We start from the raw sequence: 19,427 nt of genomic DNA, 5'->3' as shown, positions 1-19,427 counted from the left end.
AAACCATTCCGAAAGCTAGACAAAAAGTCAAAAGAGTGTTTCATTAACATCCCGGCCAATTTTCTGACTGCAACCCTAATAAACTGTGTTGTTTGTATATATATATACATATATATATATATATATATATATATATATATATATATATATATATATATTATTGTGATATTTGAAGTCTTGGTGCGCCAAGCAATAATTAGCTAATTAATTTTTTTGATTAATTAAAATTATTTAAATGATATGATTATGACTCTATCACAATTTTTAATTCTTTTATCTCAGGGTAAATTCGTGCTTCAATATCTATGCTATTACATGTGAAAGGTAAGGTCCAGAGAATACCGGAATAATAAAAAACACATATGATCTAACACTATATATTGAAATAAAAATAATGAAATAATTCACACTCAAAAGTTTTCAATAAACAAATCTCATATAATGATTCTCAAAAATTTTGTTCTACGTACGTGAACAATCAAAATTAATGGTACAAACAATATTAATTGAAATCTCCAAATTCCGAACTATTCTAACTCTCCTAATCAAAATATTTATATCCTTTCTAAATTAAGTGTAAAAATTGTGTTATCAATAAAAGAAAAAACTGCAGAAAACAAAATATCTCTCTCTGATGATGAGTGGTCCAAATCCTTGTTCCTTGTAGACTATATTATCTCCTCTCAACCGCTCCCTATGTAATCAGCAATCTTACACAGATTGTTGCAAGTATATCGTCCTTAATGATCTCCTTCAAAAGCACAAATCATTCAAATTATGATAGCCTTTCTCCTCTCGATAAACTGAATCTCTCGTTGGCCCGAGTGAAAAATGACTCTTGGAATATCTTCTCTTTACGATAAACTGAATCTCTCGTTGGCCTGAACAGTGACTCTTGGAATATAAGTAGAGAAATATGACTTACAATATTTTGCTGCTTCAGCTTCTGTCAGATACACTAAATCCACAAAAACTCACCAACATTCAACACTACTGCTTGCTACATTTCAGGAACCGCCAGAGAACAATCCCTGTTCCTCTTACAGACTTGGAAACCAACTAACTATATCTTTTTTCTCTCCTCAATCTCGCTAAACTTTCTCCCACACACTTATCCCACCTTTTTCAATCTCCGCCAATCACAACTCGTCACAATTCCCCCATTTCTTCATTTCGATAACAAACAAATTTTTACCTATAATTATAAATTTCCTAAAACTTATTTACAAATAATATTTTTCTATAAATCTTAAAAACTAACAAAAACCTCTTTCTATAATCCTCTATTGTCTTTAATCACTGCATTAATGGATTTTGAAAAACCCCGTTCAATTCTTTGGCTTTCACTTAAACTTATGCGGGTCACTTAAGTATAACAAAGAAATGATTGATGTAAAGCTTACATTTTGTTTGGTACAGGTAATTCAAGGATTTAATAACTTTCCTTCTCCGAAATGTTTGTTGGATATTATCCTACTTATCTGAATTATTTTAATGTTTTTGAACTTTGAAATATTTTTAAACAAACCAATATTTTTCTCGATTTTACATATCATAACAAATCCCCGCCATTTGATCTGCCGAAAACTCTTTGTTAAATTTTAAAGATGACAAAAGTTTTCTAGGATCAAATTATTTCACTATGTTATTAAAATCTATTCATGATATTGATAGATGTCGTGAATGTTAAAAATACCCCGTATATTTCCTGTCTCTATGTGCGCTAATTCATAACTATTTACCCCATTTTCCGTATTGACCCTATATGGACCTTCAAATATCGGCATCAATTTAGCACAAATACCATTTTGTAAATTCGACACCCTCAGTGCCTTCACTAAGACTTTATCTCCTTTCTGGAATTTGATCGGCCTTCTTCTTCGGGTTCTCTCTTGTCTTTGGAGATATTTCTCTCCACTTCGTCTCAATCTTCTTTGAACCAATTCGATCACTTCTCGTATTGTTTGGGGGCGGTGTCTTCCCACGGTCTTGTAGGCATTGTTCCTTTCATTATATATAAAGGCGTCTCTTTGGTAACCGTATTTGGAGCACAATTCAAATAGGTCTCGATCTCAAACACTTTTCTGTCCCAATGTCGATGATGTTCTTCCGCGGCAATTCGTAGAAATTTTGTGACTTCTTGTATAAAACGCTCCGATGGGTTGCTCTGTGGATGAAGGATGCTTATAAATTTTGTATCGATGCCTCTCTCTCTTAATTCCCTTTTAAAACGTTCGTTCCTAAAATATGTCGCATTGTCCAATAAAATATTGTCTGGTCTTCCCACCGTTTCTATAAAATTGTCTATCTTCCTAAGTATTTCAATTCCTTTTGTGGTTCTGCATGCGTACAATTTAACATATTTTGAGAAAAGATCCACCATAACTAATATGTGTTTATTCCTTTGAGTTGTTGGTATCAAATCGCTCAACATATCAATAGCAACAATATCCAGTTTCTTCCGAGCTACGACGTTTTTTGTGACGTTTTCATTTTTAAAGTTCCTACTTTTACACTTTTGGCATGTCACACAATTTCGAGTCACCTCCTTGGCTATTGTATAGTCCTGTCGACAAATGTAGTTCTCCCTGAACATAAGCCACACCTTTCTACTTCCAATATGTCCGTTGTCACAGTGTAACTTTAAAAAAACTTCTTTTGCCATTTGCTCCGTGATTACATAGAGTTCTTTACCATCGACCCTCTTAAAATATAGGTTATTTTCTTGTTCAGCCCTTTGCTTTTCTCTTTCATTCAGTTCTTCCTGATTTTCCCTGATTTTGGCCAACGAAAATAAGCCTGCTTCTTCTCTCATTATGTTCATGCCTACGTGGAGAGTTTTGTGATCCTCTTTGCGGAATTGTTCATCTCTCGTCAACGCATCAGCCAAAATATTGTCCGTTCCTTTGATATATTTAAATTCAAAATCATATTCTTGGAGTAAAAGAATGCCCCTATGAATTCTATTATTTACCAACCTATTTTTCATTATGTGTATCAACGCTGCGTGGTCCGTTTCAATGGTGAATCTTGCCCCAAGTAGGTAAAAACGTAATTTGTTTACACAAAATAACACACTGGCAAACTCTAATTCAGTAACGCTGTATTTTCTCTCATACGTTTTGGTTACACGGGAAACAAAACATATTGGCACCTCTATATCGTCTTGTATCTGTGATAACACCCCTGCAAATTTTTTTATGGAAGCATCGGTCCTGAGAATGAAAGGTTGCTCATATCTTGGGTGGTGCACTCTTACAGCTGTGGAAAAAGCTCCTTTTAAAATTTTGAAAGCGATTTCTTGTTCCGTTCCCCATTTCCATCTGACATTTTTCTTAAGTAATGCTATTAGCGGTATTTCTTTTGTACTGAGGTCTGGTATCAGCTTTTTGAAATAGTTTACCATTCCTAAAAATCCCCGTAAAGTTTTTAAATTGATTGGCCTAGGGTAGTTGTTTATGACTTCGACTCTATCTTCTGCAAGACTAATCCCTTTTGTGTCTAATTTGAATCCTAAATACAATACCTCTTTTTGGAAAAACTGACACTTTTGAATATTTAATTTTAATCCGGCTTGATCAAGTTCTTCGAGAATAGTATGAATATGTCGTAGATGGCTTGTTATATCCGGTGAGAAAATTAATAAATCATCTATGTAATGTACAACAAATTCTCCATGCCTATTTAAAATTGTGTGTAATGCGCGAACCAAAGCAGCGCATGCACTTTGTAGTCCAAATGGTACTACCCTAAATCGGTACACCACTCCGTCGATAGAAAAAGCGGTATAATTTCGACACTTTTCTGCCAAAGGTATTAACCAAAAACTGTGTTTCAAATCGATTTTGGAGAAAATGTGTGATCCTGTGATTCGTCCAAAAATGGCTTCTATGTTCAAAGGCGCTTCGTATTGCGCGATTGTGTGCGAATTAATGTTTCTTGCATCTAAACATAATCGCAAATCACCATTTGATTTTTTTACGCATACTATCGGGTTGATATATGGAGAGTCACATCTTTCGATCACCTTGTCTTTGATCATATTTTCAATTTCCTGTCCGACGCTTTGCCTGTATTTATACGGGATTGGATATGTTTTCGATTTAAAATTTTCTAAGTTTTTAACTTTAAAAGAATGTTCATAATTTTTAGCCACTCGGCTTTCTTCATTAATGAGATCTCCATAATTTTCTAAAATCTTCTCTATTTCCTTCTCCATGTTTTCTCCACATATTATTTTTCTTTCATCCTCAGTTTGTTCACATGTGTTCACTGTCCGTATTACTTCTTCACAAAATTCTGGATTCTCGTCCATAATTGCCATTTCTTCTCTGTCCTCTTCCGTTATTTCTTCTTCTATTTTTTCTTTATCTTTAATTTCTATCTGGTATTCCGAGCACCATGTTTCGGCTCCTTCCATTTTTCTGCTTATAACTTCCTTTTTTTCCTGCTTTATTTTCGAACTCTTCTTCTTTTTTTTTATTCTCTTTTCCTCTTCGGATTGATTTTTTTCTTGAGCTTTCGATTTATCCTCTACCGTCATATTGATTTCTTTATGTTTTTCTTGTCCATTTATCCTTTCAGAAAATTTTCTCCTATCTGTTTCCTTTTCTTCTTCTATGTTGTCTGGTTCTGCTCTGATTTCCAGTTGATTTTCCGAAAAATTGATGGTGATATGTTTTTCACTCAATTCATCAATTCCCGCTATCATATCATGATTTAGATCTTCGATCACCACACATTGCATAATATAGAATTTGTCTCCCACTCTGATCCGTACTCCTAAACCTTCGTTTACTGTCGTCAATTTTTTATTATTTGCACCCACTAAAGCAACCCTCGGAATCTTATACACAAATCTGTCCATATTTAATTCTTTTACTAGTTTTTTATTGATTAACGAAATTTCCGATCCAGAATCAATCAGAATTTTAATCGCTTTATGTTTTATAAATGCATCTAAAAAAATTAGACTGGAATTAGAATTTTGTTTTTCGTTTCCCGCCAACTGTATAAACTCTCTCGGGTGACAAAATATACCGGAGAGTTTTTTACTTTTGTTTAGTGGATGCCTTATTGAAAATCCTGTCTGGATTCATTGAATACTTCTTCTTCCTCCTTTTCTATTGCCACATGATTCATCTCTCTTCTGTTTTGTCGTTGGAATCTCTGATTATTTCTATCGTCCCTTTGTTCGTTCGTATTCCTATTCGGAGGATTTTGTGCATCTCTATTCCTGTTGTGATTTTCATTTGTTCTATTTTGTGTATCATTCCGGTTATCGTAATTTTGTTGTCTATTGTAATTATTGTAATTTCTCGGCCTATATTCGTTTGTTGATCTGGGATGTCGGTTTCTCTGGTCATAATTTGATGAATACCTTCTTTCCGCTCCATTATATTGGTCATGTTGTCTTCTATTTCTCATTTCTTTTCTTTTCGCTTCTTTTAATTGAAGGAATTGGCACAAACTATCAATATCTTGATAGTTTCTCAAAATCACGTGGTCTTCCAACGTTTCCTCAAAATGTCTGCTGATCATTTCTACCAGCTGTTCGGTAGAATATTTGTATTCTAGATATTTTGAATTGTTATATATCTGCAAAGCATATCTTTCTTCAGATATTCCCATTTTTTCGTGATATTTTCCATTCTGTAGCTCTTGGTTGATTTCTCTCTGTTTATTTTTCCCCCAGAAATAGTTGAGAAATTTATTTTCAAAATCTGTCCAATTTCCAAACTCATCTTCCTTGCTTTCATACCATAACGCTGCTCCTTCTTTCAAATGGTTTCTAATTGTTTCTTTGCAATCGTCAAAATATCTAATATGTTGTAATTTGGTTTTCAAATTTTTAACAAACGGTACTGGGTGTGTTTTCCGAATATCCCCGCCAAACTGTATTTTTATGTCACCCGGACTTTGGATGAGTACTTCTCTCCTGTCTCCCATATCTCGTTGTTTTCTGATATCCTCAATTTGTTTTTCTATTTCTTTCTTGTCTTCTTGTAAAGCCATTTCAAATTTTGTTTCTAACTGTTCTAATTCCTTTTTCTGTACAGTCTTAATATCTTTCATTTTAGTTTCTATTTCTTCTCTCTGCATCTCTAGTTTCCTCTCTGTTTCTTCTCTGACTTTTTCTAAACAGACTTTTACTTCATTTTCATATTTGTCCAAACGCTTTTCCATTTTTCTATCATTTTCTTCTAATTTTTGTTCATAGTTTTCCAAACGCTGCTCTATATTTCTGTTATTTAGTTCTATTGTTTGTTTTGTTTCTTGTTGATTTCTATCCATTTTTTGTGATGTTTCTTGTTGGTTTCTATCAATTTTCTTTGATGTTTCAATTTGGTTTTTCTCTATTGTTTGTGTCTGTATTTGCATCATTGCTAATAATTTTTCCAGCATCCCTGTTTCTTTTCTTTCCTCCATTATTGTGGCATTTCCTTCATTATCCGATCCTTCATCAATAATTGTTTCCTCTTCTATCTTATCCTCTTTCCTTTCTTGCGTTTTACTTTGACTCCTTGTGGTCGACATGTTGTTTCTTTTCGTTACTGTTTTTGTCCCCGCCAAATGTGAAATTTTACAACACTCTATATGTTTCAGAACACGACAATATTTCTCCCAAATGTATTAAATTTTCACGACAAATATCAAATATGCAATCAGTAAAATTCAAATAATTCAAAATAAATATCAAATGTACGATTGGTAAAGAAAATAAAATCAAATAATTCAATAGCAGTAAATATCCACTAACTACGATCAATCAATAAATCAAATTTATATTCCCTGGAAAAATTGTCAAAATACTTTCAAATTCAAATTCCCTCAATGTTAAATGTTTTTATCTCTGGATCACCTGTACTTATTCCAGATCTCTTTCCCTTCCTTCAAATGTAAAGCTGCGATATTTTCAAGCCCCACGTTTTGGAAGCCAGTTATTGTGATATTTGAAGTCTTGGTGCGCCAAGCAATAATTAGCTAATTAATTTTTTTGATTAATTAAAATTATTTAAATGATATGATTATGACTCTATCACAATTTTTAATTCTTTTATCTCAGGGTAAATTCGTGCTTCAATATCTATGCTATTACATGTGAAAGGTAAGGTCCAGAGAATACCGGAATAATAAAAAACACATATGATCTAACACTATATATTGAAATAAAAATAATGAAATAATTCACACTCAAAAGTTTTCAATAAACAAATCTCATATAATGATTCTCAAAAATTTTGTTCTACGTACGTGAACAATCAAAATTAATGGTACAAACAATATTAATTGAAATCTCCAAATTCCGAACTATTCTAACTCTCCTAATCAAAATATTTATATCCTTTCTAAATTAAGTGTAAAAATTGTGTTATCAATAAAAGAAAAAACTGCAGAAAACAAAATATCTCTCTCTGATGATGAGTGGTCCAAATCCTTGTTCCTTGTAGACTATATTATCTCCTCTCAACCGCTCCCTATGTAATCAGCAATCTTACACAGATTGTTGCAAGTATATCGTCCTTAATGATCTCCTTCAAAAGCACAAATCATTCAAATTATGATAGCCTTTCTCCTCTCGATAAACTGAATCTCTCGTTGGCCCGAGTGAAAAATGACTCTTGGAATATCTTCTCTTTACGATAAACTGAATCTCTCGTTGGCCTGAACAGTGACTCTTGGAATATAAGTAGAGAAATATGACTTACAATATTTTGCTGCTTCAGCTTCTGTCAGATACACTAAATCCACAAAAACTCACCAACATTCAACACTACTGCTTGCTACATTTCAGGAACCGCCAGAGAACAATCCCTGTTCCTCTTACAGACTTGGAAACCAACTAACTATATCTTTTTTCTCTCCTCAATCTCGCTAAACTTTCTCCCACACACTTATCCCACCTTTTTCAATCTCCGCCAATCACAACTCGTCACAATTCCCCCATTTCTTCATTTCGATAACAAACAAATTTTTACCTATAATTATAAATTTCCTAAAACTTATTTACAAATAATATTTTTCTATAAATCTTAAAAACTAACAAAAACCTCTTTCTATAATCCTCTATTGTCTTTAATCACTGCATTAATGGATTTTGAAAAACCCCGTTCAATTCTTTGGCTTTCACTTAAACTTATGCGGGTCACTTAAGTATAACAAAGAAATGATTGATGTAAAGCTTACATTTTGTTTGGTACAGGTAATTCAAGGATTTAATAACTTTCCTTCTCCGAAATGTTTGTTGGATATTATCCTACTTATCTGAATTATTTTAATGTTTTTGAACTTTGAAATATTTTTAAACAAACCAATATTTTTCTCGATTTTACATATCATAACAATATATATATACATATATATATATATATATATATATATATATACATATATATATATATATATAATATATATATATATATATATATATATATATATATATATATATATATTTATTATAAATTATTTAGAAAAATCTTTTAAAAATTATATTATATGCATGCATCTGTTTTAGAATTAAGATATAAATAAGGATTTTGTACTCCATTGAAAAGTGCATCATAGTACTTAAAGAGATTTTATGAACTGTTAATCCTCAATAGATTTGAAAGGACAAATTATAGGTAAAGGTTATTCCACGAATATACGACTGTTTTGGATTATTGCGACAACGAATATTTTACTGTGGAAGTAGAAGTATGAAAGTAAATTGGTCTAATTATTATTCCAATAAAAAGGATCTACTATATAGTATGACATATAAATTAAAATTATTTCAGTTAATAGATGTTCAGATAGACACAAAATTTATTGTGAAATGAAAATAACAAAATTTTTTATGCAAACGCTTCTACAAATAAATAGAATGATTTACAATGACGTCTATGAAGCCAAATGTGTTCATCAGACATTTGGGTTGGTTTTCGGTGAAATGTAAACACCAAAGAGGCGTGCCGGGTTTCTTTGATATTACACTATTTTATTACTTTATTAGGTACTACAACTGTAATAAAAAGAAATACTATTTTTAATATAAATGAAAAGAAATTGGCAAAAAGAAAAAGAATCTAATATTTCACTTTGTTAGTTTTAAATATTTGTTTGCTTTGAGTGGATGTACTCTTAAAAGTTCCGAAAGTAACGGGTATAACATACCGGCTATTGATAGTTAAAGTACCGAGTCGTTACAGATATTAAAAAGTAACGAAAATTTACATACAGTTTCATATATCGCCGACTGATTTTAGTTTTAAAAACCGTCCGTATAGAGGTGTCCGGTGAAGAGAGGTGTCCGTTAAGAAAGAGTTTAGTGTAGTGTATTTCTTTATTAAAGCCAAAAATGCCGAGACGTGTTTTAGATGTAGACAACTTTATATTTAATGTACTTTCTTATTTTACTGCTGAGAAAACCAACGGGGGCCCTTTGCGACCAGTTCAGTCCGTACCTAAACGTGTGTGTGATGCACTTTGTATTAGTGAAACAAAACTAAAGTCGGTTTTAGCCGAAGTTTTAGTCGGTTTTAGTTTTTTACCGGTTTAGGTAAACAAAAAAGCAAAAAAAAAGTGGATAAAATGTCGCACAATAAAAATCTCGCCGACAACCAAAGACCGAAGGTTGCAAATTTGAAATCCGTGAGACAATATATAAAATGCGCGAAAAGAAAGAAAATTAGAGAATAAGAGAATAAGTAAGTTGTTTGGTGTTTTTAATACTAATTAAGTATTGTTACACTTCGTTTAAATCACTTAATTTAAAAACCAACTTGTATACAATACTAAACTTAATGATAGTAATTATATACTTCAAAATCAGAAGTACAACTACTGTTCTATAAACTATCAACTCTATATTTATATCATGACTTCATATTTAAATCTAAGGTTTATATCTCTGTCATAACAGTATTTTAAAAATGGGGAGAATTTACTATTGTACAATTCAGCACATTGGACCAGTTAAATCGACACCTTAAAACGAATTTAAAACAGTCGTATATTCCTGGAATGGAGTATATAAGAGTTTTACGAAACAATGAACATTGAAAATAAAAATTGTTCTGAGCTTTTTTCTTAAAATACGGTTTAGGGTTTTTCATAATATTAAAATTTATTTGTAAGCGATTGTAACTAGATACAATTAGTAAATTTTAGGATGTTAAGCAGTAATTAACATAATTTGTTTAGGAATAATAAAGAGAAATTAGTTTCTAAAACTGCCGACAACAATAGAGTTTAAACAATGAACATTGAACATTAAAATACGGTTTGTTTGTCCTAATATTAAAATATATTGGTAAGCGATTGTGCCTAGAGATAAGTAGTAAAGATTAGAATGTTAAGCAGTAATTAACATAATTTGTTAAGGAATAATTAAGAGAAATTTCTTTCTAAAACTTCCGACAACATTAGAGTTTAAGTTCGGGGTATTCCAAATGATTGTATGACGTAGATTTTGTTGTTTGTTTAATTAAATTATAAAAAACCAAATTTGTTTAATTTATTAATGTAGATTTTGTTGTCAAGCCAGAAGTGGGTAGTATGTTGTGTTTATAATAAAACGAAAGGAGGAGATACAGGAAGAGGATTAGCCAAAAGAAAAAGTGGGAAAGATATTTTATGTTTTTTATTGAAGTGCATGGTTTAGTCAAGGAAGAGATTTTAGGAAATGGTATGAAAGAAAACCAGATGGTTACTTTTGATAGAAAAGAATTTTAAAAAGAAGTTGGATAAGAGATTTGGAAAAGAAAGGCTGTTTTGAGTTTATTCCCAAAATTCAAAAAAAAAATTGGTGTTTTTGCCGATTGGACAAAAAGTGAATAGTGGGAAAAGTGGCGAAGTTTTTATGGTAGCAGCCAAGCAGTGCAAAGCAAATATTTTAAAAAAATTGTAGATTAATTTTTTTTAATGCGACAAATTATCTTAGGCGAAGCTGTCGATGTCTTTTTGAGAGGCCACCAGATTTGGAGAGCAGCATTTGATTGTCAAATTCTATTTTGATAAGAGATAATTTCTTTGGGCAAAGATCGTCCCAAGAGTAGAGTACTTTGAACTAGGAGAAGCAGAATTTTAAGAACAGGAAGCCGTGTCAATTTGCAGATTAAATGTTGATTTAAAATTTCCAAAAGACGGTTATAGGGAGATAGAGGTATTTTCTAAAATTGTCGGTTTGTGAATAGAAACTTTTTTTATTTTATTTCTAGAATTAACGTCAGAAACATATGATCTGTATGTTTGGATTTTTACAATTTAAATATCATAATTTTGATCTGTTAGGAAATTTTATTCATTTTATATAGCAGGTATATAAATTTTGTGTTGATAAAGTATATTAATGTATTTTACATTTGATATTTGTTTTAATCTTATTTTGGGATACAATATATTGACGAAATTTACGATATTATTAATATATTTATGTATTTTTATTGTTCTTTCTGGTCCCCTAACTTGCAAATACAACAACAGAGATACTAAGCCACGAGAATATAGCCTGAGATAAATTGAGTTAAAGGTAAGGTTGTTAAAGTAATATATTATAATTTGAAATTCATATTTTTGCTTACCATAATAACATAATTTTATTTTTATTTTCTATTTTTAAACAGAACACCCTGCATATTTCCTCATATTTAGATTCCTCTTATATTCATTGTTCTTACAATATGGGTTTGACACATATTACATAGCTATAGTTGCCACATCCAAAGTGTACCACAGCGATAAAAGTGTACCACACTTATAAAAAAGGAATTTAAACATCTAAAAGCTACCTGCCCACTAAATTCAGAGTACTTTATACCCATCACTACAGACGAAATCTCAAGTACTACCAAAGACATTAAATTTGTTAAGGCACTTGGCCCAGATGGTATACCCCCGGAATTCCTGATCCACTGTGAGAAATCTGCAATAATCTGGTTGTCTAAATTTTATACAGGTATACTTAAATCAGGTAACTTACCAAACCTCTTCAAACGAACAAAAATCATAGTTATCATAGAGAGTTACCGTTCTCATCTCCTTACTTAGATTAGATCATAAGCTTCTCGAAAGACTTATCCTTAAAAAATTTGGTCTAAAGCTACTTCAAGAAATATGGTAAGAGCAGGATTCATGCCATAAGCGACCGCTCGACTGTTAAATAACATGCTGGGCAGTAGAAACTTTTGTGCAACGAGAAACACTCTAAGCAAATAAAGAACACTAAACAACGGCCTTCTCAGGGCTCCGTACTTGCATCGCTGCTATTTAGTAGCTGATATTCCTCCTACTAGATCTAAAAAAATATTTCTCCTAGTGGATCTAAAAAAAATGGATATGTGGAATACAATGCACTTGCAACTCAAAACTCTTTGATCTAAAACTGCAAGGATATCGTAACGGATCATCTTAAAAAATTGGTTAAATAGTTTAAACAATGGAGATTTGAACCTCATAACAATAAAACCAAGGTTAGCTATTTTAACTTAAACAACAACATGGCATACAAACAACTTAAGGTGTGCATTGACAACCAACTGCTTACGCACAATTACAATTCCAAACACCTAGACGTCACTGTGGGTAGAACACTCGCCTCCAAGTAACACCTTGAAGATCATCACCAGGATGGTGCTAGGCTCTTGGAGTAGTACACTTCACGGCTGAATACTGTGCTCCTATATGCATCCATAAGAGATGTGGCTATATCGGAGAATGCTTAAGATCCCGTGGACTGACTGAACCGTGAAGAATGAATAAGAACCGAGAGGTTACTGACCACCATCAAATCTCGAAAGTTACAGTTCTTCGGACATACAATGCGAAATGAATCCAGATATGCTCTCCTTCAAGCCATCCTGCAAGAAAAAATATTTAGAAAACGAGGTTCAGGAAGAAGAAGAACTTCTTGGTTAAAGAACCTCAGAATCTAGTTCAATACAATATCTGTGCAGCTTTTCCACGCTGCTGCAGATACGATAAAGATTGCCATGATGATCGCCAACATTCGTAACGGATAGGCACATCAAGAAGAAGGATATGCATCCATGCGTCTAATATCTGGAACCATCAAATCTGTTCCAACAGAATAGCTGCCACTGCTGAGCAATATACCTCCTGATCTCCGTCGAATACATGCTTTGCTCAAATAGTTTTAAACAGTACATAACAATCCACAATTACCAATATACAAAGACATAGCTGTGTTCCAACTCACATCGCTTGTGCTCCAGAAAATTCCAACTAAAGATGCAATAAACTTAACTTCCAATAATATCCAAATAATCTCCCAGTAGAAGAAAATGCAAAGCGATGGGCCGGGCCAAATAGTTAGAAACAAATTATGGGTCACAGAAACACCAACAAGCTTTATCGTCGTCTAAAACGCATGGTCAAGTCTCAACAGAATACGAACGGGACACAGAGTTTACTCAGATATCCTTCACAAATGAAAGATGAGAATATCTGCTAAATGCGACTGCGATGTTGAGAGACAGAGCATCCAGCATATCATTGCGAATGCCCTATGAGGAAATATAATGGGAACCTACTGAACTAGTTCCAGAATTTTTAGGTTCTAAGTATGATCTCTGTCTAAACATGATCAATAATTCCTCTGTCAATGGCCAGAAATAGCCATGGGAAGTGCTTGGATCGGTTGTTGTTCAGATCAACCAGAATATGATAATCCCATTAAGGAAGCTTACACAAGTAGTGTACACATCTACATACTATATATATATATATATATATATATATATATATATATATATATATATATATATATTCTGCGGAGGACAAAAAGCTTACTATACGGAAACCCAAAAACCCCATAACTCTTTACATTGGTATCAGACCAATATTCTATCATATTCTATCAGACTGGCCCTGAAACTACATCAGTTGGAGGCATCGGTTTCTTTGTCCATGAAAACCACGCGAACAAGATAATAAACATACAAAGTGTATCAACTAGAGTGGCATATCTTATTCTGAAGTTGAATAGTAGATGTCAACTCAAAATAATCCAAGTATACGCTCCAACAACAGACCATACAGACGAAGAAATCGAAATATTTTATGACGATATATCTACTGCGCTTAATGATTCTCGTACTCAATTTACAATTTTATGTGGCGATTTCAACGCAAAAATAGGTGTAAAAGAAGCAGAGGTAGAAACATCATTGGGAAAATTTGGTTCCCCAGGAAGAAATGAGAGAGGAGAAACACTACTAGGATTCCTACTCCAGAATAATGTATTCAACATGAATAGCTTTTTTTACAAAAAAATGCACAGAAGATGGACCTGGGAAAGTCCAAACGGTAGAACAAGGAACGAAATCGACTACATCATAAGTGACAAAAAACAAATAATTAAAGATCTAACAGTAGTCAACAAGTTCACCACAAGCAGTGACCACAGAATGGTACGAGCGAAAGTCCAAATCAACACAAAAAGAGAAAGAAACATAATGATTAAAAATAAATCTCATGGTATCTGGACACCCCCATTAGATACCAACCAATATCAGGCACATACTAATAATAATAAGCTACTATTGCATGGAACCTCCGAGAATGATCTTAACGACTTGAATAAATGCATCATAAACGCCTTGCAAGAAAGTCACCGAGTGCACTGTCCTAAAAGAAAATCAGATAGTAAAATAAGTCCATATACTGAAACGCTGCTAGATAAAAGAAGACAAATGAGAAGCGATGAGAATGCAGACAGCCACACTCTAAGAGAAATGAATAAAACTGTTTCAAAGGCAATCAGGAGAGATTTAAAAAAATTTAAAACATATAATATTAAACCTACTATACAGGAAAATAACAGAATAACAGCTTAAAGGTTATACGTAGAAAGCTAACGAATGGGAAATGCGAAACTCATAAATTAAGAAACAAGCAAAATGAAATAATGTCACGTAGAGACGAGTTAATACAGGTCGTCGAAGAGTTCTACGAGGAATTATATGGAAGTGGACGAGAAGATCAAACAGAAATACAAACAGCCATTTCAAAGAACATCATGAATCAAGGTTCCGAACTAATGCCAGAAATAAATGTAGGAGAGGAGAGGATGGAATTGTAATAAAAGCTATCGTAAATCTCCTCCTCTTATCACCTCCATACAGTAAAGACGCTCATTGAAAAATCTACAGAATATAACAAACCTCTTGTCCTCACTTTCATAGATTTTCATAAAGTGTTCGACACGATCGAAATATACAGCCTTATAGAAGCAATAAATGACAGCAGGATTGGCCATAAGTAAAGTGAACTTATTTACAATATTTACAAAAATGCCACTATGACTGTTAAGAGACACGATAAAACCCGACCAATAAAAACGTGGGATAAGGATATAGGGATAAGGACGAGTATTGCTGATGTTGTGGAACGCATAACGGAACTTAAATGGAATTGAGCAGGCCATGTAGAGAGAATGCATGACTCACGATGGACGGGTAAAATTACACGTTGGAGGCCAAGAGCAGACAAACGTAGTAGAGGAAGACCACCTACACGTTTTTATATAATATTTATTATATTTATATAATACAAAATCGCAAAGAATGGAGGAGTTTAAGGGAGGCCTATGTCTAGCAGTGGACGTGATAAACGAATTATGAATGATATATATATATATATATATATATATATATATATATATATATATATATATATACATATATAAGAGTAAGAAAAAATAAGTACTTGTGACTCGTTTGGAAAAAATATATAAAAGTTTTGGATGGGTTGGAGTCAATAAAACTTTTATTGACTCCAACCCATCCAAAACATTTATATATATATATATATATATATATATATATATATATATATATATATATATATATATATATATATATATATATGTTGCAGAATACACAAATGTGGGGCAAATAAGTTCTCGTCGCATGTCAGCTGATGACAGCGCGCATGACAATAGCATTAAAAAAGAATCATGTCGATAATGTAACGATCATATTCACAGTGTAAGCAATGTACAAATAAATTCAGTTTTTATTCAGTTTATCAGTTATTTATCAGTATCAACCACCAGAAAGCAGAAATAATACTTTGTATAAATAAATACAAAACAATATATATATATATATATATATATATATATATATATATATATATATATATATATATATATATATATATATATATGTTCGGATAAGTTTCGGATATATAAGTTCGGATAAGAAAAAACGACCAAATCCATTATAAATAAGTCTACTTTATCTCCAGACCTCAAAAAATCTCTTATACCCAGAGAAAAATCATCCCGAATTCCAAAGATATACGGCCTCCCAAAAATCCATAAGCCCAATGTTCCCCTAAGACCCATCGTCAGTGCATACAACTGTCCCACTCAGAAATTGGCAAAACATCTCGCTTCATCCTTACAACCATTAGCCGAAAACGCCTCGTCCTTTGTCAAAAACTCTTTTCATTTCATTGATCTTCTGAAAAACTTTTCTATTTCGCCCTCAGACATACTAGTCAGTTTTGACATTGTTTCTTTATTCACCAACATTCCCATCGATGAAACCATTTCCATCTTGGACTCTAAACATCAAATTCCCCAAGACACATTATCTCTTATAAAACACTGCATGTCTAATACATATTTCACGTTCCAAAATCGTTTCTATCGTCAAATCAAAGGTGCCCCAATGGGATCGCCCCTCTCTCCCGTAATAGCAGATATATACATGGAACATTTCGAAACAGTAGCCTTGTCCTCGTCAAATCTCAAACCCACCTGCTGGTTACGGTACGTTGATGACACCTTTGTCATTTGGCCCCATGGTAAAGACACATTAGATCTCTTCCTCTCCCACCTGAATGGAATACATCCCAGCATTCAATTCACGATGGAAGTTGAGTCTGAAGCGTCTTTGCCATTCCTTGATGTTCTTATTCAGAAAAATCCACCTCACAGTTTTTCCTATTCCGTGTACCGGAAACCCACTCATACAAACCGCTATCTCAATGCCCAGTCACATCATCACCCCGCCCAACTTAATTCAGTCATCAACACTCTTATTTCCCGTTCCATAAGACTTAGCGACAACAATCACAGGTCATCCGAAATCAATTCAATAAGACAAACACTCCTACAAAACGGCTACCACAAAACCCAAATCAATAGAAGCATTCAAAAACTTCTAAACCCCATTCCATCCAAAAAAGAAACCTTGCCGCCGGATCAACCCAAAATCTTTCTACCTTTTATTAAAGGTGTCACTGACAAGATCAGTAGAACTCTTATCCCTCTTAATATCAAAACCATCTTCACCACTCACTCCAAATTGTCCAATCTCGTTAGATCCGTAAAAGACCAAATCCCCAATGAAGACCATGGTGTCTACGAGATACCTTGTTCCAGTTGCCCACGTACATACGTAGGACAGACAAACCGACGAATCCATAACCGTATTTACGAACATTCTCTATCAGTCAAACATTCCGATACCACTTCAGCCCTAGCCCAACATCATATTCAGACAGGCCACAAAATAGATTTCGAAAAAGCAAAAACCATCGCTCCCATCCGCTCATTAAAAGCGAGAATCATTCGTGAAGCTATCGAAATCGAAAAACGGCCTCACAGCTTGAACACGCGCGATGACGCGAAACGATTGCCGGCAACATGGCGACCCCTTCTTCAGCGACCTCCCGCCCACACCGCTCAGGCCACGTCAGTTCAGACCACGTCAGCGCATACCGTTCCCGCGCATACAGCGAGTATAAAAGCAGCCACACAGGGTAAGACCGGTTGTCACTCGACACTGGGGAGTAGGCAGATTGAGACCTCAGTGCCGAGAGACAGTTCTTGCAATATAGAACACGATACTGGTACGTCTCGAGTGAGGGGAGTAGGCAGATTGAGACCCCGAACTCGAACCGAACCGTATCCCTCTTGATAATGGCTCCAAAATGTGTGCCGAAACGTCGAGTTTTAAATTCTCAACGCGGTTCTTCCCGAGAACTCAGTAATTTTCATATATATATATATATATATATATATATATATATATATATATATATATATATATATATATATATATATATATATATATATATATATATATATATATCTCGCACTAGGAAACAAAAGTAAGCTACGAAGATTTAAGTTTTCTGATATGTTGGTAACTAGTATTCTGGACGTTAAGAATACAGTGAATCTGTTTTAGGTGGTCTAACGTATAGCAAGGCTGTTAATAAAATCTTTATCCCATATATCATATACTTATATTATATAGCACATACTTATGTTAAACGCTTTGCACATGTGTTAAAAAAACAGATTCACACAAATTTGTAAATGAAATTAAAACTTGAAATTAGGGATATACCAACAAAGTGATTTAGATTTTTTTATAGAAATACTTACAGCTTTAGGTAATCCTATGGGATCAGTAGCTGATAGTACAAGTAGAATGCACCCACCAGCATATAATATCGAAACATAAAGAATTGTATTAAACATTCCTATAAAACTGTCTGAAATTATGGCACCAACTATTGGAAAGAAGTATGCAGACATGGAGAATGTGTGGTATGTTACTAGCGACTGTGATTCAGTAAACAGAAGTGTATTCGTAAGATATAGGATGAGGACGGCTGAAAAAAAAAAATATATATTAAAAATGTAAAATTTAAATAATTTCAATAACAATCAAATTAATGATATTAATTTAGTTACAAAATATTACACCATTTAAATATTAAATACAAATAGCAATGTCAGTCAGGCAGTCAGTATCTACTTAATATTTTTTTTGCTGTGGTCATAAACATTAAACCACTTAATATTTTGAGTAGGATTATTAATCTTTTTTCACACACTTCCACTTAAATCTTTTCCAGACCATTCCAATATTCCATTACTTCAATTCCTCACTGGCATTTCTGTAGAAGGGTAGCTTTCATTCTTATTTTAGCCTACCTAGTTTTATGATAAACATTACATTCCTGTTATCTGCTGATCCTATATATTTCTCATAAATTTTATTTCTCTATTCGTATATCATAAAAATTTGACTAAAAGGCTACAATTTGCGGTTTAAAAATCTTCGAAAAGAACCACTTTAAGAATTGACTTCTTAAATAAATTGGCAACTGCCACTAAGCGGGAACAAAATGCCTACTGCGAAAATTTTACCTGCGAAAGCGGGATCCGCGTATGCTCTCGAGAGTTTGAGAAAAGGCGATTTTGGCAGCGAGCCACTGCAGTTAGCGTGAGGGATAGCATCTCGACGCGATACATCGCTTACTTAATCACACCCACTGAGAGAAATGGAAGTGGAATTAGAAGTTTTTGTGCTTTAAGAAATCTATTATGGTTTCCCTAATTTTTGGTTTATCTCTTATATCAAGATGATAAAACATGCTAACTGCTGTTTTTTTTATTT

At 33.2% G+C, this 19,427-nt stretch overlaps 1 protein-coding gene across 1 annotated transcript in view; it reads right to left on the bottom strand.

Moving 5' to 3' along the window:
- The window catches only part of LOC140447558 (peptide transporter family 1-like), a 96,945-nt gene that overhangs the window by 57,804 nt on the left and 19,714 nt on the right, over nt 1-19,427 (bottom strand). Inside the window, exon 3 of the mRNA XM_072540272.1 lies at nt 18,407-18,636. Within this exon, the coding sequence (XP_072396373.1) occupies nt 18,407-18,559 (153 nt within the window). The 5' untranslated portion in view covers nt 18,560-18,636. The remainder of the gene's footprint in view (nt 1-18,406; nt 18,637-19,427) is intronic.

This window comes from Diabrotica undecimpunctata, chromosome 8 (assembly GCF_040954645.1).
Source record: "Diabrotica undecimpunctata isolate CICGRU chromosome 8, icDiaUnde3, whole genome shotgun sequence".
NCBI lineage: Eukaryota > Metazoa > Arthropoda > Insecta > Coleoptera > Chrysomelidae > Diabrotica > Diabrotica undecimpunctata.
This window is presented reverse-complemented; position numbering and strand designations above follow the sequence as displayed.